The 21,175-nt window shown below is 43.2% G+C and overlaps 1 protein-coding gene across 14 annotated transcripts in view; it reads right to left on the bottom strand.

Annotated features, from left to right (window-relative positions):
- The window catches only part of Msantd2 (Myb/SANT DNA binding domain containing 2), a 35,748-nt gene extending 23,503 nt beyond the window's left edge, over positions 1–12,245 (bottom strand). For 3 of the 14 annotated variants that reach the window (XR_003484668.2, XM_027411824.2, XM_027411825.2), the window contains exon 1: positions 11,196–12,239. Coding sequence is in view for 7 of the 14 variants with exons in the window: in XM_027411824.2 (XP_027267625.1) it covers positions 11,196–11,969 (774 nt within the window). In the remaining 7 variants the exon portion in view is untranslated. Of the gene's footprint in view, positions 1–9,497; positions 9,684–11,195 lie in introns of those variants that run through there. The other 11 variants (XR_003484670.2, XR_003484671.2, XR_003484667.2 and 8 more) reach the window with 9 other exon arrangements.
- Between the last annotated feature and the right edge of the window lie 8,930 nt (positions 12,246–21,175).

Below are 21,175 nucleotides of genomic sequence, written 5' to 3'. Positions count from 1 at the left end.
AGCACAGCCACAGAGTTGCTAATGTAACATGCTGGTTAATGAGAAGCACAAACAGACAGGAAGTCAGGCAGATCCCCAAATGTAAAGGTTGGAGGTATGGAACATGGAGGAAAGGGCTCATCCCTTTGATGAATTCTAAGCTGTCTTCCCTTGCCCTGTCCCTCCAGCTCTTCTATTCTGCCTTCTCCAGAGTATACTCCATGTGGGGACAACATGACCCTGAGATGCCTGTATCCTCCTTCCTCTCATTTTCCTCATACCAGTTGTAGGTGTAAAATGTCTGGAGACCTAGCACAGTGCTACAGATAGGATGGTTGAGCAGTGCCTCAGGTTGGGTTACCAGGAGAAGCAGTATTGGCAAAAACTGGGGAAAAAGAAAAGCAGTGTGACACCAGGGGACAACAAAGAGGGCATAGCAGGAGAAGGTTCCGCCTCTGTTAGATGTTTCCATATTCATAGTTATTAAAGAGTCTCTGAAGCTGGTCTGCCTATGTTCCAATAGGACAGAACCTATCGGAGGAAAGTGCACATGGTGTCAGCAAGTTAATGTTTGTAAGGCACTTAGAACAGTCTGTGGTATATGCTCAATGTAGCACTATATAGTGTAAACTATATAGTGTAAGTTTTATTTTGTAAAACTTATTTCTATTATATGTATGTACATGTGATAGTAATGTGAGTACTAGTCCCCAAAAGAAAATATATTCGCTTTGTGGGTTGTAGTCAAATAAAGATGTATAACTCTAGGTTTCCTTAAAATCAATTTTATGAAATGCAATCATAGATATTTACACAGTTCAATACTAGAAAATTACGCTAATCATCAAAAATGTTTCCTAGAATTGGTGCATTCACTCAAATGCCCTCATGAAATTACCAGTTTACTCTTTCAGATGCTTCTTTACAACACTATGAAGCAATCATTCACAGATCCTAAATCACAGGCCATGTACTAACACAGAAAATTGTTCTTTAATTAAAAGGCACTGCTTTTTAAATAATCACTTAAAAATTTTCTAACATAGCCAGGCAGTGGCGTCACACACCTTTAATCCTAGCACTCAGCAGGCAGAGGGAGTTAGATCTCTGAGTTTAAGGCCAGCCTGGTCGAAAAGTGAGGTTCAAGGACAGATAAGGTTGTTGCTGTTACACAGAGAAACCCTGCTGGGAGGAGGGAGGATGGAACTATGACAATTCCACTGTTTAGAAGAATCCAGGTTACTCTGCTCCTGAGCACCATGAAACTCATCAGCTGCCTTCTGCCCAATTAAGCACCACACGAGCTTAGTATCATTGCCAACACAGCTGTACACACTTTACTGCCCAGTAACTGGTTCTTCAGTGTATAATTCCTTTAAGGTAAAGGCACACCACTATACTTCTCAAACACTTACTGTAAATAATGAAAACTTAAGGTCTTTATTTCAGACATTACTTAAAGAAACACTGGCTCTCGAGAATCGAGTCCCACTGTTATCAGGCAAGAAAGATATCCAAAAGCTACTCAGAGCTTTCCTCTGCTGATCGATCAGGGACCTAAAAACCTTAGGGATTAGTGTCAAACCATTGTTTATTTTTAGGAATAAAATTTGGTCTCTGAATTTGGAATGACCAAAGTGACAATAGGTTTAAGACACTGCTTCTTTCAAATGTAACTAGAATATTCTTCCTCAATATATCTACCAATAAGAATATTACAAGGATTCTTCAGTTTCAGAGCACATTTTTCATAAATTTCAGTCATCTTCGTCTTATTCAACCCAAACAGGCTTAGTATTTTAAGTTTCTAATAATTTCCTTTAAAAATTTTAAATGTTTTTAGATTTATTTCATCTTATCTTATGTGTATGAATGCTACCCATATGTATCTATGTAAACCATATTCTTATCCAGTGCCCATGGAGGTTAGAAGAGGGTATCAAATAGCCTGGAACTGGAGCTATGAATAGCTGTGAGCTACCATGAGGTTGCTGGGAACTAAACCAAGGTCTTTTGTTAATAGAAACAAATGTTCCTAATTAATTGCTGAGCCATTTCTCCAGCTCCTGATCTAAATTTTTACTGTCTAAAAATGTTTAGAGTATACATGAATTTCAAAAAGTCTACGGAGACTACACAGCAGAAAAACTTGCACACCATAATTCCAAAGTCCTGGCCAATATAACAGCACTGAGCCATGTGACCATTCACACTTAAATTCAAAACTCTGTAGTCACTCTGGTAACATTTCAGTTATTCAACAGCACTTGTGTTAGTGTCCACTGCAACAGGTAGAGCAGGTGTAAGGCCTTTCTACTATCGCACAACTATCACACAAAATCCTCATAAACTTTGTGTGCCTGAGAACCAAGAACTTAGTACCTGCCCTAGTCAACTGACCTTAGAATACTTTTAGTTCTTCAACTAAAATCTCCACTACCTAGAACAGTGAACCATTTCAAGGGTCCCCTTACAGAGAAATAGAATGGCATGACAAGTGAAAGGAACTCTAATCTTCCCCTAGAGGTCTGAGAATGTAGCCAAGGGAATCCTTTTATAGAGCACTTTAGGGCCAGGTGGTGGTGACACAGGCCTTTAGTCCCAGCACTTGGGAAGCAGGAGCAGGTGGATCTTTGTGAGTTTGAGGCCAGCCTTGTCTACGAAGTGAGTTCCAGAACAGCCACAGTTGTTACACAGAGAAACCCTGTTTTGAAAAATCAAACCAAAAGAGTGTTTTAATACTCTAACTTTCATATAGTAGTCATTAGTTAAAGTGCCTATTTAAAAATTTATTTAAAAGTTTAAAGCAACTTGCTGGGCGGTGGTGGCGCACACCTTTAATCCCAGCACTCGGGAGGCAGAGGCAGGCGGATGGATCTCTGTGAGTTCGAGACCAGCCTGGTTTACATGAGCTAGTTCCAGGAAAGCCTCCAAAGTCACAGAGAAACCCTGTCTCAAACCACCCCCCCACAAGAAAAAAAAAAAAGTTCAAAGCAATTTAATCAAAACTAAATATAATTTAAAATCCAGTCACTTGGGCACACTAGTCACATTCCAAGGGGCCAGTAGGCACGTGTATTTGATAGCAATCAAACTGAACAGATACAAACATTCCCATCATCACAGAAAGCTTCATTGGAATGCAATGTTTACACTACATGGCTTGTTTCATATTTTTCCTTTTTGGGTTTTCAGACAGGATCCCACATAACCCAGGTCAGCTTCTCTACAGAGTCAAGAATGACCTTGAGGTCTCAATCTTCCTACCCATACCTCCCAAGTGCTGGGATTCTACTGTTCTACCATGCCCCCTTTGCTATCCTGGAGAAGGAATCCAAGGCTTATCCATGCTGGGCAAGTGATTCTACCACAGTTATATACCCAGCTAACTATACCTGTACACTTTCTCAATGTTTCCCTTTACTTGTCTTGTCTTGTTGTTGTTTTGTTTGTTTTTTGGTTTTTTTTTTTTTTTATGGTGGCTAAAACTGAATTTGGACTCACTTAAGAGAAACACAGCTACAAATATATCTATGAAGGGGATTCCAGAAAGGTCTGGGGAAGGAAACCAATGCTGGTGGCATCATCCCTATGTGATGAGGTCTCAGGCTGAATAAAAAACAGGCAGCTCACTGAACAGCAGCACTCATCTCTCTGCTTCCTTACTGTAAACACAATACATTCAGAGCTGCCTTAAATTCTTGCTGGCATGACTTCCCTTCCATAATGGACTACATCTGCAAACTGTGAACCAAAATAAACCTTCCTTCCACAGTTGCTTTTGTCAGATATTTTGTTACAGCAATGGGGAAAAGTAACCAATATGGGTCTCCTGTGTATCCCAGATTAGCTTGGCACTTTTCATGCAGCTCATGCCAACCTTGAATTTGCAATCCTCCTGCCTCTGCCTCCTGAGTGCTGGAATTGCAAGCGTAAGCCACCAACCACCAGGCCCTGATATACATTTAAACTCTACTCTTCATTTAAAAAAAAAAAAAAAAGCCAGGATATAATTGAGAATCCCATTCATTCACAATTCTAGTGGGACTTGTTAGCACCTCTTTAAAGCTAAAAGTCCTAGTGTAAGATTCATGAGACAGATAAGACTTTGATAACTTAGCCCAGGAGGACCTTGACCTCTCTATATAGCCTGGCTGGCCTTAACCTTCTGCTCAACCTCCCTTGTGCTGGGAGTGTAGGCATGAGCCACCATACTCTGTTCAAAGGAACTGGTTTTGGTGGCTGTTACTGTTTCATACAGTGCTATAGATAGAACCCAAGGCCTTACAAGGCTAGGCAAATAAAAGTTCCAGCACTGATCCATACTCCAAGATCCCAAACAAGTAAGTTTCTACGTGATAAACAAGCTTTCAAGTGACAGGAAGAGAAGATGGGGAGAACAGAATTAGAATACGCAACAAATGATAAGCCAAAGATCTAACCGGACCTAGTTATGTGTTTACAACATTCTTGGAGATCTTTCAACACAAAGAAGAAAAGTCTTGTCAAAACACCAAAGAAAGTCCTCAGGGGTCAGTAGGGCATTAAAATGCTTGTACAAGGAGAGCAGCATCTTTTGGCTCCAAGTTATTTCAGCTCTACTGGTTCTCACAAACAGAAGGCATATGCTAAAATAAAAGTCCAAATACACTGTACTGTGATTTGGTTCCTAAACAACAACAACAAAAAATAAACAAACAAAAATGTATTTCGATGTACAAATCTAAGCAACGTCCCCAAAAAAACTGTTTCGTTTGCTAGACAGGACTACTCTGACAGTTAACCAGCATGGAACAAACACAACAAAGGCAAGTTTGTTAGGTCACACACAGTCACCTTGCCTTTCAACTGCAGGCAAAGCTAGACATATACATCTGTTCAGAGACATAAAGCCAACTCTCAAGAGGCAAATTTTTGGCAAACATCCAAAAATATGGGACTTGAGAACAAGGTTTTCAGTGCATCAGATTAACTGACTGAAGTGTGAATGTGGCATCTGGCTCAGAAGTTAATGCTTTTATGAATTCTAAGTCAAGACAGATCTTTCAACTACTGAGGATGCAGGGAGAAGATGGCCCCCCCTTTGAAGTTGTCACACTTACAATTTGCTTCAGTCCTATGCCACTTAATCAAGTACTGCTCTGTATAGCATCACTTGTGTTTCCTACATCTTCTCAACTCCTCAGTGTGTGTGTACAAGCTTCAGCTGGAGTAAAAGCACTGAGATTACAGAAACTGTATTTAGCAGTCCTTTTTGTATTCTAAGGACTAGCAGACAGTTCCACTCAAGGTCCATGTGGTGAGTGAACATATGAAGGAAGAAAAAGTTTATAGAAAAAAAATATGCAAAGTAAACAAGACAACACCAAAAAAAAAAAAAAAAGAGAGAGAGAGAGAGAAAGAAAGAAAAAGAAAAAGAAAAAAACAGCCCCTGTATTTGTTTATCTGACTCCAAAATTGAGCTGGAATTGTAAGCAATCACATTTTCTTCTGGCAAACAAAAATGCAAGAAAATTTCAGAATAAACAATCTGTGTAGCAAAGCAGTTTCAAACATATCTATTTAAAAAAAAAAAAGAACAAATACCAACATCACAACAGACATCAAATGAAACTCTGCAACTCTAAACAATGTTTATATCTGACTTTCAATTAAAATATTGTAGGTTTAGAAATACAGTCACTTGAACAATATTAAAAAGTTGAACTTCAGGAACAAAATCCAAAAGCTATTAATATTTATAATCTTAACACTTTCATTGTACAAATAACAAGAACAGTCAGGTGGTGAAGGCACACGCCTTTAATCCCAGCACTCAGGAGGTAGAGGCAGGCGGATATCCATGAGTTCTAGGCCAGCCTGGTCTACAGAGCAAGAGTTCCAGGACAGGCTCCAAAACAATAGAGAAACTCTGTCTCAAAACAAACAAACAAACAACAACAAGAAAAAAAAAAAAAAAAAAAAAAACAAGAACACTCCAGAGAAGTAATATACTTAAAGAAAGTAGTTAAGGGGCAGGAGAGATGGCTCAGAGGTTAAGAGCACCGGTTGTTCTTCCAGAGGTCCTGAGTTCAATTCCCAACAACCACATGGTGGCTCACAACCATCCATTATGAGATCTGGTGCCCTCTTCTGGTGTGCAGATATACATGGAAGCAGGATGTTGTATACATAATAAATAAATTTTAAAAAAGAAAAAGAAAGTACCAAGGGGCTAGGAGAGGAGTCAGATTTCCCATGCCTTCTTATAAGGAAGGCTGTTCCATGTTAGAAAGTATCTAAATGGGACAGTGGTAGCACACATCTTTAATCCCAGCACTTGGGAGGCAGAGGCAGAGTCGGGTGGATCTGGTTCTCTGTAAATTTGAGGCCAGTCAGGTCTACAGAGTGAGTTCCAGGACAGCCAGGGCTACATAGTGAGATCCAATTTCCAAAAAACACATAAAAGGAAGGGAGGGAGGGAGGATCTAAATGGAAAACTGATTATTATTCATCTCTTTTCAAATCAAGAAGAAATTATTTACTAGAGATGGGCATGGTGGTACAGTCCTATAATCCCAACACTCATAAGGTAGAGAAGTAGGAGGATCAGAAGTTCAAGATCAGCTTCAACTACATATCAAGTTCAAAGTCAGCCTAGGCTACATGAAATCCTGTCTCAAAAAAACAAAAAAACAAAAAAACAAAAAACTGATATCTAATCTCTAAAAATACCCCAGACTCTTTAATATGTATGGATGTTTTGTCTGCATGTATGCCTGTGCCCCTGGAAGTTAGAAGAGGAAATCAGATCCCCTGGAACGAGATGTTTGTAAACCTCCTGTGGGTGCTCATCTTTTCTATCCCCTTTACTGACTTTACATATCGGAATACTTAGAGGCACTTCAAATATATTACAAAAGAAATATAATTGACTCACATGGTATTCTTTCTCCCTGTAAGCCTGTTATTAAGGCTTCTGTTGATTTGTTTTTCTAAGAATAGTTTACTGAGAACACCACAAGGGAGCAACAGATTGCAAAGCAATTACAGTATTGCCTACATCCTGTTAAGGTGTTTTGTTTGCTCTGCAATGTTGAGAATAGAACAGAGGGCAATTCATACTAAGCACAAGCTCTAACCCCCTAGCCCAGAGTTTACATTTAAAAAGCTGCATTACTCTATATAAGAACTTCCTGGTTTGAGGCTAGAGAGATGGCTCAATGGTAATGAGCACTTGTTCTTGCCTAGAACCCAGGGTTTGGCTCCCAGCACCCACCCACTTCGTAGTTCACAACCATCCATAACTCCAGTTTCAAGTATCCAATCCCCTCAACCTAACCTCTGCAGGCACCAGACACACACATGGAGGTGTACACACACACACACACACACACACACACACACACACACACACACACACACACACACACACACACACGTACGTAGGTAAAACACTCAAAATAAAATAAACAGCTGTGTGGTGGTGGCGCAAGCCTTTAATCCTAGCACTCTGGAGGCAGAAGAAGGTGGATCTCTGGTTTCAAAGCTAGCCTAGTCCACAGAGCAAGTTCCAGGAAAGCCAGGGCTACACAGAGAAACTCTGTCTCAAGACCACCCCCACACCCCACCCCTAAAAGAGATAAAATAAATAAATCTTAAAAAAAAAAAAAAGAACTAAAAACTCTCTGGTTCTCTTTATTTGTTTTGTACAACTACAAAGGTATTACTGACTGGATTTCTTCTTTTTTCAGATTCATTTATGTGCATAAATGCATGCCCCTCCCTCCCTCCCTCTCTCTCTCTCTGTGTGTGTGTGTGTGTGTCTGTGTGTCTCTGTGTGTCTCTCTCTCTCTCTGTGTGTGTGTGTGTGTGTGTGTGTGTGTGTGTGTGTGTGTGTGTGTGTGTGTGCTCCATCATTCCATGTATGTATGAGTGCCCGCAGAGGCCAGAAGAGGGCATTAGATCCCCTGGAGGTGGAGTTACACAACAAACTGCTGCAGCAAACACTTTGAAGCCCTAAGTTATCTCCAGCCCCCTGAATTTCTTTTTGCATTTGTCATCAACACAATGGTGACAAGAGGCTTTCAAATTACTTGTTCTAAGATGGCATTTCTAAAAACTGGAACCCAAAGATAAGATTTGATTTTAGATCAAAGACTCTGAGAACTTGAGGTTGCATTTTTCCTAAGTATGATCTCCATTCCATTTTTCCTAAGTATGATCTCTATTCCCTGGTCAGCTATCTCATAATTATTAATTTCAGTGACTACATTTGCTTCTGTGCTTAAGATGGCATTATACTTTTCTAAAGGGACAAAGCTTGGGGATGTAGTAACAGTTTTGTCTTGGGATTGGTCCAGAGTGCTGGGGATTGATTCCAAGGCCTTGTTAAAAAAAAAAAAAAAAACAAAAAAAAAAAACAAACAGGAAAGCACTCTACCACAGAGCTATAAAGTCTCAGCCCTTTGAAACTTAACTTTAATGAACATTTTTTTTCAAATTTAGCTCCAAAACCTATATTTTTAACTTTAATATCACTGTTATAAACTTATACATTCAGTCACAGTGTTTATCAAGTTAACACAAACTCAGACATACCTGAGGAGGAACCTCAATTGAAGAAATGCCTCCACCAAACTAGTTGTAGTCTGTAAGGCATTTCTTAGCTGCTAATTAATGTAGAAGGGCCCCCCTCAATATAGGTGGTGCCACTCCTGGGAAGGTGTGCCTGAGCTATTAAAAAAGGGTAAGCTGAGCAAGCTGGTAAGCAGTGTTTCTTTAATTCAGTTCCTGCCTATATATTCCTTCCTTGAACTCCTGTGCTGGTGTGGTTGTTTAAATGAAAATGGCTCCCATAGGCTCATATATTTAAATGCTTGGTCCCTAGTTGGTAGAACTGTTATGTGTGTCATTGGGGGTGAGCTTTAAGGTTTCAAAATCCCAGTCAGGCCATTTCTTTCTCTCTCTCTCTGCCTTCTTGAGGATCAATGTAAGCTCTTAGCTACTGTTCCAGTGCTGTGCATGCCTGCCTGCCACCATGATGGTCCTAAACTCATCCTCTGAAACTGTAAGCAAGCCCCCAAAACTGCCTTGGTCATGATGTCTCTTCACAGCAATTTTAAAAAGTAACTAAGATACCTGGCTTCCCTAAATAATGGACTGTAACCTGTAAGTCAGATAAAATAATAAACCCTTTTCTCCCCACATTGGTTTTGGACAGTGTTTTATCACAGAAACAACAACAACAAAAAAATGCCTTCCAAAATTCTTTCTAAACTTCATTTGGTGAATGAAGCATCCAGTGTCTACTGTCTGGCAGTGTACTGATGGACAAGACAGACCAGAACTTGTCCTTAAAGAGTCTTTAATTCTAGCAGGAAATAGCAACATTAACAAAAGAGTCTGAAACCATTTAGAGCAAAGCACTTTACAAATCATTTATCAGTCCACCTTGTCTGTTAATTGCTGCAGTGTATCACAGAACCATCATCTCAGATTCTCAAAACACTAAAAGTTTGAGGTCAACTTGGTCTTACCTGTCTGAAAACAGGTAAACTGATCCTCTAAATTCTTCAGAGGCTCAATCTCCTTTCTTTGCTTTAGATTTCCTTCTCATAACTGGACAATGAAGCATTCCAACTAGATATTCCCTGGTTGTTTGAGAAACAATTTTATGGAGAGATTTACATTCAGCAAGTTTTTGATAGTACACTTTGAAAGTCCTATGAATAAAAATCAAGAAAACAGGCATAGTTTACAAATGCCCAAGACACTCTCTGAACTCCAGAAAAGTTTGTGAACAGATGCTATCCACAACAGTGCAAAGAAACTGTCCCAAACTTAACAAGAATGACCCTGAATAGAGAGCAATGAATGAAATCCGAAGAACAATAGTTGTTCACTATTACATATTATTTCAATGACATTCTTGTTTAACGGAGCTCAATATGAATCCTCAAATGTACATTATCAAATAATCTAACGTAACTTTCTAACGGGTGCCAAACTCCTTGAACAGTTGGTAATAATGAAATAGCCGATTCTAGACCAAGTTTTCTAAGTAACAATGTCTTCAAATGCACATGACAGCAGTCAAGACTTCATGAACTCTGGCACAATCTCCCTGATTCAGTGTGACTACTCTTACTTTCAACTCTTGTTATTGGGTTCTATGGTTGTTTGCTAATCTGGTCCTTCTCAGTTATGACTCTTCTAGGACGTTTTTTCATTCCCCAGAAAAGGTGCCTGAACTATCAGTATAATTAAGTACTGTAAATGTTTCCAATGAAAACTGGGAGAAACTTTTAGCAGACTCTAGAATCAGTGAGAGAACATAACTAAAACACAGCTCCTTGTCTGCAAAAGACAGATACGAACGCCTAGACAAATCATTAAAAACAGCAAAGCGATACGAGGGCTGATGGTAAAAATTTAGCCCACATTAAGCCTCCGCATTTAAACATGCAGATGCACAAGGATGGCCAGATGCACAATGTTTTACTTGTCAGCATCCGGCACTGTAACTAAAGCAGTAAAAACTGGGTGTCAAGAAAGGGCTTCCTCAGAAATAGAAGCCTCTCAAGCCAAACTAACTTTGAAGAGATCGCCAATCCAAATGCCAGTGCAACCCTCAATCAGACTAACATTCAAGGTGTCCTCCACCTCCACGATAACCATACACAGCCTGTCTTTCATTAAGCCTTTCCAAATCTTCAAAAGCATCTCAAATCTTACTAGTCCTTACCACCTCAAGTGACAAGCAATGCGACTGACACAAAAGGCCAGCCGTCCCAAGGCTCTTTCTTAAAACTCCATCATTTACTGAAAAGTCTTACACTGGGCGTTCACCGGGCCCCTGCTGCCCTTCACCAATCCCATCCCGACTGGAAAGCTTCAGCCTAAGAGCCCCTCTACCTGGGAACAAAGCCGTAACGGCGACAGTGCGGCCCCGCGCACAAGAAACTACCAACTTCAGAGCGCAGGAACATCCTCAATTGGCAAGAAAGAGGGGCGGCGGCAGACACGCCCAACTTCAAACTCAGGAAACCTACGGGCTGGCGGCCATCTGGAAAGAAGCGCCCCTTCCCAGCGAGAGAAGAAAGAGGCGGAGGAGACGCGAGGGGCACCCGGGGCCCGGGAGGGGAGCCCCGTACTCGGCCCGGCCCCCGCCCCCAGGCCTGCTTCCCCGCCTTCTCTGCCTCTGGTTCGCTGTCCCGGGCAGGGCGGCCGGTTACCTTGATGCGCTCCCGGCACTGGGACGGGGTCCGTTCGTAGCCCAGCTCGGCCAGGGCCCGGGACACGCGCTCGTACATGGCCGGCCCGGGGGCCTTGCTGCCGAATACCGTGCCGGCTCCCTCCAGCTGCTGGTACCGCGCCTCCACCAGCCGCTCGTTTCCCCACACAGCGATGAGCGCGTTAGTCTCTGCCGGCGTCCACGACATGCCCCGGCAGGCGGCGGCAGCGGCCGCCGCAGCCCCGCCACCGCCACCGCCGCCGCCGCCGGGCGAGAAGGAGACCGAGGACGAGGCAGCGCTGCGGCCCCCCAGCCCCAGCCCGAGACCCCCGGACGCCGCGGTCCCCGAGCCCGCCGCGCTGCCCGTCCCGAGAGGGGAGGCTCCCCGCGGCGTAGAAGGGTCGGACAGTGATGGGTTCCCGTCGCTCAGGTCGCCAGGAGAAGCCGGGGAGAGCACCTCCATCTTCGGAATTTTGAGCGGCGAGTTGGCGGGCAGCTCCGAGCCACAGGGCGCAGCCATCTTCCAAGCCGCCGCCGCTGCACCGCCCGGAAGTGACGCACCCGCGCATCCGGCCACCGCGGTCTCCGGGGCTGCCCTGGGGCCTGGCTCCGGGCTGAGCGGCTCGCAGCGTGCTGAGGGCGCTGAGGACCTGTCTGGTGGGCTCCCGCGGCCGGCAGATCTCCACTTTAACCCGCGAGCGCGCCGGCGTCCGCCGCTCTCCTCCGGGCGGGGCCCGGGCGCGCAGTACCTCGGAGCCGGGAAGGGTGGGGGCATGAGGGCGCGGGAGTGAGGGACTGATTGAAGCCTCCCCACTTCCTCTCCAATCTCAGCCCCCACAGCAGGGGTGAGGCCCGCGAGGGGCTCGAGTTAAGGACGAATTGGCGATTTCTATTTTCCTGTCTCCTCCCCTGTGCCTATCCTCCCTCTAAAAGCCCGCCTTTAGGTACAGAGACTGATGTCCAGGGTGGAGAACAGTGAACCCTACAGAGGGTGTGCCGGGGAAGGCAAGGCGCGAAAGCTGCAGAGAGTAGTTCTGGACGAGGCTTTTCAGAGCAGATGTGAGCTGGAGTGTGTACCCTTTAGCTTTTCAAGAAACTCATCCATTATAGTAACTGATTGCACTCACGTGTTCTGCTGGGCAAACACCCTACTACCACTGAGCCACACCCACATGCCCTGGGTTCCTGGTCTGTTTTCGTGTTTCCCTGGGTAGGGTAGCCAGGGACAGTCACTAGGCGTCTTGCTTTTGTACAGTTTATATAATGGGGGCATGAAAGAGCTCCAGAGTCCAGCAGAATAGCTACTTCAATATCTCAATCTTCTGTGCTTTGTAAGTGGTATAAAATCCCCCGGTTTTCCATACGCTCAAGTGCAAGGAAATGAAAAGAACTGCTAGTTATGACAGCTCTTGTGACCCGGTGATAAATTAGCACGCACCGGTCACTCCTGAATATTTCCATAAAGTCTTGAACACCAAAGTAGCACATAGCTGTAAGGTATACCCATATTCCTTTTATGTTTGTATGTTTTGGTGGTTTGTTTTGTTTATTGACATAGGGTGTAGCCCTGACCTTCCTGAAGCTCACTCTGTAGACCTGACTGACCTCAAACTCAAATCCGCCTGCCACCAGAGGTGGCCAGTTTCCATATTCCATATTTCTTTTTTGTTTGTTTGTTTGTTTTATTTGAGTTACAAACAAGATTGAATTACAGGACAATCCCAGTTCCCTTCTCCCTTCCCTCCCCCCTACAACTCCCACAACTAAAACCCTACCTATCGTATATCCTTTATATTCCATATTTCTTAAAGCTGGAAATCTTAAATTCCATCCCTGGGGACCCACCCGGTGGAAGGAGATAACCAACTCCCATTTGTTGTCCTGTGACCTTCACACATGTGACATGCCACACATGTTCCCACAGATACTCACCAAAACAAAAATTAAACTTCCTTTTAAATATGTTTGTTTTTGTTTTATGTGTATAAATGTTTGCCTGCATGTGTGGGTGGGTGTCCCCTGTGGGGCCTAGTACTGGTGAAGGTCAGAGAAGGGTAATCGACAGATCTGGAACTCGAGTTACAGGACTTTGTGAGCCATTACTCCTGGTCTGAGTCCCCTGTCAGTAACTACTGAGCCATCTCTCCAGCCCCCACACAAGATAATTTTTTTTATTAGTTCAAGTTAGGGAACAAGCTTGTTTCACATGCAAGTCCCTTCTCCCTCTCCCTCCCCTCACCCCCATCCCTCCTCCCCCATTCCCAGCCTACCCCCCACCCCAACCACCCACCACTCCCCAGGCAGGGTAGGGCCCTCAACGGGGACTCCCCAAAGTCCACCAAATCTTCCTGTGCTGGGCCTGGGCCCTTCCCCATGTGTCCAGGGCCAGAGTGTATCCCTTTACGTGGGATGGGCTCTCAAAGTCCCTTCTTACACCAGGGAAAAATACTAATCCACTACCAGAGGCTCTCTGGAGTGCAGAGGCCTCCTTATTGACATCCATGTTCAGGGATCTGGATCAGTCTTGTACTGGCCTCCCAGACAGCATCTGGGGTCGATGTACTCTCCCTTGTTCAGGCCAACTGTTTTTGTGGGTTTCTCCAACCTGCCCCTTCGATCTGCATTCCTCCCTCTCTTCAACTAAATTCCAGATTTCAGCTCAGTGTATATCTGTGGATGTCTGTCTCTGCTTCCATCAGCCACTGGATGAGGGCTCTAGGATGGCATAAAGAGTAGTCTCATTTTAGGGGAAGGGCTTTTAGGTTATCCTCTCCACCATGACCTGGATTGTCAGATCGTGTCATCCTTGTAGGTCTCTGGAGATCTCCCTAGTTCCAGATCTCTTCTCAGACCTATAATGGCTCCCTCTAATATGGTATCTCTCATCCTGCTCTCTCTCTTCTATTCTTCCCCCAACTCAATATTTCTGCTCCTCCATTTCCTCTCCTCTACTCCTCTTGTCCTGCTCTTATTGTGGCAGCTCCCTCTCCCCTACCCTCATGTTCCCAATTAGCTCAGGAGTTCATGCCACTTCCCATTCCTGGAGTCCATTTATCCCTTAGAGTCCTTCATGTTTCCTAGTTTCTTTGGTGAAGAGGATTATAGGCTGGTAATCCTTTGCTCTATGTCTAAAATTCATATATGAGTGAGTACATACCATGTTTGTCTTTTTGTGACTGGGTTACCTCACTCAGGATGGTTTCTTATAGTTCCATCCGATAATTTTTTTTTAAGTTTAAATCTCCAGGTTTTGTTTTGTTTTAAAGCAGACTTGTAACTGAGGCAGCTGGCTAATGACATTATGAATAAACTATATGGTATGTTTTTTTTTTCTTGTGTGTGTGCCTCTGTGTGTGTGTCAGAGAGAGAGAGAGAGAGAGAGAGAGAGAGAGAGAGAGAGAGAGAGAGAGATGTGTTTTTAATTAATACATTTATGTTAGGTTTTTGAATGGAAAAGAAAAGGCTGAGGTCAGCCATAGTTACAGAATGGCTATGGTAGTTGTTGGAAAGCCAAAGGATTATGCAATAGATAATAAAGTCAGAGATAACTGCCTTCATCTATCATTAAAATGTCACCATAGCCAGCTTTAATTCCAGCACTCAGGAGGCAGAAGCAGATGGAGTTCTGTGAGTTCACGGCCAGCCCGTTCTACATGAATTCCAGGCCAGAATTACATAATGAGACCTTGTCTCAAATACACACACATACACACGTATTGCCACCATGGTTTGTTAAGTTTGGAGAATAAGGAAGTCTATAGGAGTTACAGAATTTATTTATATGGACAAGTTCTACTATAGCCAAAGATGACCTTAAACAAAGATAAGGATCTTCCTGGCTCTACATCTTCTGTATTAGTGGTTCTCTTTATCTAAGAGGGAGACACAGTCATCTTGGATAAGTCTATGGATTCTAAAGTCTGAATGCCTGCCTTCAAATTCCACTTCTATGACCTGCAACTAGTTCTTCATCTAAGAAATGAGGCTAAACTCATGGCATTATTGAAAGAATTAAATGGTTTAATACAGGAAGAATCCTAGAATAGCAGTCAGTTTACAGTAAACATAATATGAGGGCCTAGTTGTTTGGGGTTTTTTCTTCTTTTTCTTTCTTCTTTCTTTTTGTTTTTTTTTTTTTTTTTGAGACAAGGTGTTGTAGAATATTATTTTAAGATGTGTTACATTTGTTTATGCTGTGGAACATTTGTTTAATGATGCAATGATGAGTTGCATTTGTTTAACTCTGTGAAGCTGTGTTATTTTGCCTGTTTAAAATACCTGATTGAGCTGGGTGTTGGAGGCAGGCAGATCTCTGTGAGTTCAAGGCCAGCCTGGTCTACAGAGCGAGTTCCAGTTCAACCTCCAAAGTGATACAGAGAAACCCTGTCTTGAAAAACCAAAAATGAATAAATAAATAAAAATAAAACACCTGATTGGCCTAATAAAGAGTGGAACTGCCAATTGCAAGGCAGGAGAAAGGATAGGAGGGGCTGGTGGGCAGAATAAGTAGAAGGAGAAAAAGGGGGATCAGGAAGCAAGAAAGATCAAGGAACAAGAGAAGGAGGAGGACATCTGGGACCAGACACCTAGCTATACAGAAAGCCACGAGTAAGAAGGAAAGAAAAGATATACAGAAATACAGAAAGGTATTTCGGAGTTGAGTGGCAAGTCCCCCAAAAGAGTAAAAATAGCCAACTACAACAAAGTTTTTCTGCGTAGCCCTTGCTGTGCTGGAACTAGCTCTATAGACCAGATTGGCATCCAACTCACAGATCCACCTGTTTCTGCCTCCTAAGTGCTAGGATTAAAGGTGAGTGCCACCACTGCCCTGCTAGGCCCTGTTTTTTTTTTTTTAATATAAAGTATTTAGCATACATGAAAGGGAGAGGCACAGCCAGGCGGTGGTGGCACATGCCTTCAATCCCAGCACTCAGGAAGCAGAGGCAGGTGGATCTCTGTGAGTTCGAGGCCAGCCTAGTCTTCAAAGAGAGTTCCAGGACAGTCTCCAAACCTACAGAGAAACCCTGTCTCGAAAAACCAAAAAAAAAAGAAAGAAAGAAAGAAAGAAAGAAAGAAAGAAAGAGGGAGGGAGAGAGAGAGGGGGAGGGAGGGAGGGAGGGAGAGAGGAAGGGAGGGAAGAATGGGGAGAGAGAGAAAGAAAGAAAGAAAGAAAGAAAGAAAGAAAGAAAGAAAGAAAGGGAGAGGCACTCTTAAATCATATACAGAACAAGCGATTCCAAAGACTTTTTAAATTCCTCCTTTATTTTTCTCTTAATGTAGGCCCACCAACAATCCTCCCTTCTCCTATTGCCTGATTCTGAATGATTTCAACTCTGACTCACTCAGGAAACCTTCCAAGATAAAGCTGACTGAGAGTTCTCACCTCCCATAAACTTCAGTTACTTTTTATTATTTCTGTATCATTCCTCTTTCTTCCTGTACCTTTGGGTCTACCTAGTAAGAAAAAGCTATATCAAGATTAAAATTTTCAGGACCACCCTAAAAGTAAAACTGCAAATCCAAATGATGGCCCTAAGTAAGTAGATGAACATCTATTTGTAAGGTAGTGTATGGAATGGGAAAGAGTATAAAACAATACACACTACCTGGCTACTTTCATTATTTACACCATTCCTTTATTCTTTCAATCACTTCCCCCATAATCTATGTCAAGTGCCTTCCTGGCTTTTGAATATTAATTTGCTTTGATTTTATGCATATATATGAGTACCTGTGTGTGTGTGGTGCCCAAAGCAACCAAAAGAGGACCTTGAACCCCCTGAAATGGGAATCATAGAGATTGTAAGGTGCCTTGTGAGTGTTGGCAATTGATCCTGGGTCCTCTGCAAGAGCAGCAAATGCTCTTAACTATTGCCTGATGTCTTCAGCCCTTTCCTGGATTTCCTATAAAGACTTCCTCAGTTCAGCAGGTAATGAATGGTGCTTGCTGCCTGGCCTGACCACCTGAGTTTGAACTCCAAGACTCACAGGTAGAAGGAGAAAATCCAACCCCCTCAGGTTGTCCTCTGACCTCTACATGTACACCATGACACTAGGATGTTCACACATAAGCACAGGAATAAACAAAAATGTAAAATAAATAACAAAGACTTTCCTGAAGTAGTTGGAAAGACATCCTCTATCTAATACCTAGTCATACAATAGGGGTTTTCTTATGACAATCAGCCCTGAATATCCTGGGACATTGATTCTAGGACAGTGGTTATCAATGTGTTGTCACAAATCAAATATTTACATTACAATTCTAACTAACATAACCAACAAGCTTACAGTGATGAAGTAGCAACAAATAATTTTATGGTTAAGGGTCACAGAATTAAGGAGGTTGAGAACCACTGTTCTAGCACCTACACAGGACACTTAGGTCTCTCATACACAGTGTGGTAGTGTGCATCTAGATGTTGTAGAAAATGCCTATAAGCCCAACATGTAGGAGGTGGGGGCAGAAGGATAAGAAGCTCAATTCAAGGTCAGCCTTAGTTACATAGTGTGTTTGAGACCTGCCTGAGTGGATAAAGCCTCTCCCCAAAGCCATAAGATTATTAAACAAAATCTCAATGTCAAGGTTGGTCTACCTCCTTGTGAGTTGTTGGGCAGGAGGTCCCAGAGATCTCCAAAATAATTTACGCTATTGCCACTGCTGCTGGTTGCCCACCTCAACTAGATGGTAAGACCCTACTGCCGAGGACAACACAGAGAAATCAAGAGACAATATAGAGAAATCAAGGTGGAACTGAACTGGAAGCTTCCTCCCTGTTGGCTAACTTTCATTGTGCTAGAAAGTGCTACACAGGCTGCTGGAAATTTTTAAATCAGTCTTACTCAGCTATGAACCCTGCATGCTGTACTGCTGACCTGCCCCAGGCAAGATGTACTCACTGGTGCAATAGTGGAATGGCCATTATGGAGGTAACCAGTCACTCTCTGATTGGATATGCGGTCTTCACATGAGGAAATTCAAGTCTAGTACTGTACTCTTGGTCAAAAGCCCAGGAATCGAAAGGTCATGTTGTTGTTTCACTAAATGTCAAATTGCCTTCTAAATACTTATCTGTAAGCCCATAGATTAGTGGGGCCGTCAGTTCTGAAACAATCTTTTGCAGTAGACAGTGGTGCCTTCTGAGATTTACACGTAAAAGTACTGAGTACAAATCATTGTAGAGTAGCTGGAGTGGTTAAAAGCACTTGCTGCTCTGTCAGAGGGTTAAATTTCTAACTGGAACAAATGGCTGAGGTGCCTACTTTACATATCAAAGCAGACCTAGCCACCAGGTTCCCCCAGCATCCCTCAGTCCCAAACTGTTACAGGGTATGGCTGGCATACTCTGCCCTCTACCCTGAACCCTTCCTGATAATTCAGCCATATTGGTTACCCCATCTTTTTTTGTACCTTTGCCCACCATGCTACTACACCTGTTTCCCTTCTACTCTCTCTCTCTCTCTCTCTTCCCCTCCCCCTCTCCTAAGAGTCATGACCCCTCTGTGTCTCCTCTGACTGTGCTCTCCCACATATCTATCTTTCTCCTCCACCACACCTAGGAGCAGTCATGTCCTTTTCTTTCCTTTTTTTTTTTTTTTCATTCACAAAGGATCCAGATTCTTTCTGAGCACCCACATAGTGACACGTAAGCATCTGTAACTCCAGTTCCAAGGAATCAGTTTTCTTCTTTTGACCTCATCTCCACAGACACCAGGTGTTCCCAGGGTTCACATGCATACCCACAGGCAAAACACTGATATACAATAAGTAAAATTTTTAAAATGACTATTAGCCAAGCAGCGATGGAGCACACCTTTAATCCCAGCACTTGGGAACCAGAGGCAAGTAGATCTTCGTGGTGTTCTACAGAGTGAGTTCCAGGGCTACACAGAGAAACCCTGTCTTAAAAACAAACAAACAAACGAAACTAAGACAAACAACAAAAAACCCAACTATTAACGCTCATTCCTGAATATCTATATCTATATCTCCCCTCCCTGAAGTCAGAGAATATCACAGAAGAGGGAGTAAAGGATGTAAGAGCCAAAAGAAAGGGTGGAGTAACAAGGACCACATGGTGACTATTGCTGCTTGACAAAGTTCCAGCATTTCAACATTGCAGACTATACTTCCCCAGTACAGTTTTGCTTTGTTTTGATTTTCAAGACAGAGTTTCTCTGTGTAGCTTTGCAGCTGTCCTGGAAAAGGACCCCAGATAAGTACAATCTATGTTATCCCACCTGTCAGTTCCTAAGGATGGGATTTTCTGCTCTCGTCTTGGGACTCCTGCCCTTCCTGATCACTAAAGCTATGAGTATAAAGAGTTCCAATTAAATAAGTTTGACTTCTGTTCCCAGTTTAAACATGTCTTAAACAGGTTTCTGCTTCTGGCAGATGCGTCTGAGTATCAGCTGCTGACTACAGCCTGCCTCTAAGGACTGCAAGCCTTAGACATGCTGTGAATGTGAACCAGTCCAACCAATATGGACACCCCCTGTCTCTTCAACAGAGTCTGCCAACCAGAAGCTTCTGATGGATACCCCATTGCCTGAATTCCCTTTATGCTTTTGAACTAGCATTTCAGCCCTCTTGGATCCCTAACTGTGCCCCAAAGTCAGCAGGAAGTAGCATGGGAAAGAAGAATACATCGCTCCTTTCCCTGGCTGAAATGCTAAATCAAAAAGAAACTCCCTTACATAGGGGACAATGTGATAACAGATGCAAATGTCACTCCCTCAGAAAAATCTGTCAGCTAATGGCAGGGCCTGTTAACACCCTTTTGAGCCCCTAACAGGCAGGACTCAGGATTGAGTCCTGTCACTGGTACTTCGAGAGGGGAGAATGAAGGAACCAGCGCCCCCACTCCCATCCCCTGTTTTGGCAGCCATGACAGGCGAGCACATGTTAGCCTGCCATGACTGCCAAAATGGGGGCTGGTCCTTTTAGTAGATCAGGCTGACCTCGAACTCACAAAGATCCACATGCCTCTGCTTTCCAAGTGCTGGGACTAAAGGTATGCGCCACCACCGTCCAGCTCTCCAGCACCTTTTTACTTTCATTTTTAATGATTCTCAATGTATTATCTTTCCCTTTGGGAAATTTTGTGTGGGTTTTGGTTGATGGGGCTTGTCTGTGGGCTGTGAATATATGTTTCTCTTATTGGTTGATGAATAAATGCTGATTGGCCACTAGCCAGGCGGGGAGTATAGGTGGGCTACCAGAGTAGGAGAATTCTGGGAGGAGGAAGGCAGAGAGGATGCCAGGCATTTTCTGGCGAGATAAAGCCATGTAGATTAGTTATGGGTTAATAATTAAGAGAGAGCTAACCAGTAAGAAGCCTGAGCCATTGGCTAAACAGTTGATAATTAGTATAAGCCTCTGTGTGTTTACTTAGGCCTAAAGGGCTGCAGGACCTGTCAGACATAAAACCTCTGTCATCATCCAGTAAAGCATAAAAATATATACAATAGTAGCCTCTCTAAACAAAACAATTCTTTGGAAAAAAATCCCCACCACGGAGGAGTCAGGAATTCCAGTGTACCCTCCTAATTACACCAAGTCAGGAAAGTTAGAGATGTACTACTCACATCTGCTTCCAAGGATGAGATGCCTACAATTCAGATCCAGAGCCTGAGACCATTAAGGTCAAGAGTTCAGTTAATAAATACAGAGAAATCAGAATGGTACAGTATAATGGGAAAAGAGTAAGACATCAGAACCTTCCTTTCCTTCCTTTTTTTTTTTTTTTTTTGTGGGGCAGGGAGGGGGTTCAAGACAGGGATTCTTGTAGACTTGGCTGGAACTTGCTATGTAGACCAGGCTGGCCTTGAAACTCGAGATCTGAATGGCTCTGCCTCCCAAGTACTGGGATTAAAGGCATGTGCCACCACTGCCCAGCAAGCCTTATGCTTTTTATTCACTCTGGGATCCCAGTGAATGGAATGGAATGCTCACATTTAGGGTGGACCTCTCCACTTCAA

The sequence above is a fragment of the Cricetulus griseus genome, chromosome 4 (assembly GCF_003668045.3).
Source record: "Cricetulus griseus strain 17A/GY chromosome 4, alternate assembly CriGri-PICRH-1.0, whole genome shotgun sequence".
Classification (NCBI taxonomy): Eukaryota; Metazoa; Chordata; class Mammalia; order Rodentia; family Cricetidae; genus Cricetulus; species Cricetulus griseus.
The sequence above is the reverse complement of the archived record's forward strand: the minus strand, read 5'-3'. Positions and strand labels throughout refer to the sequence as shown.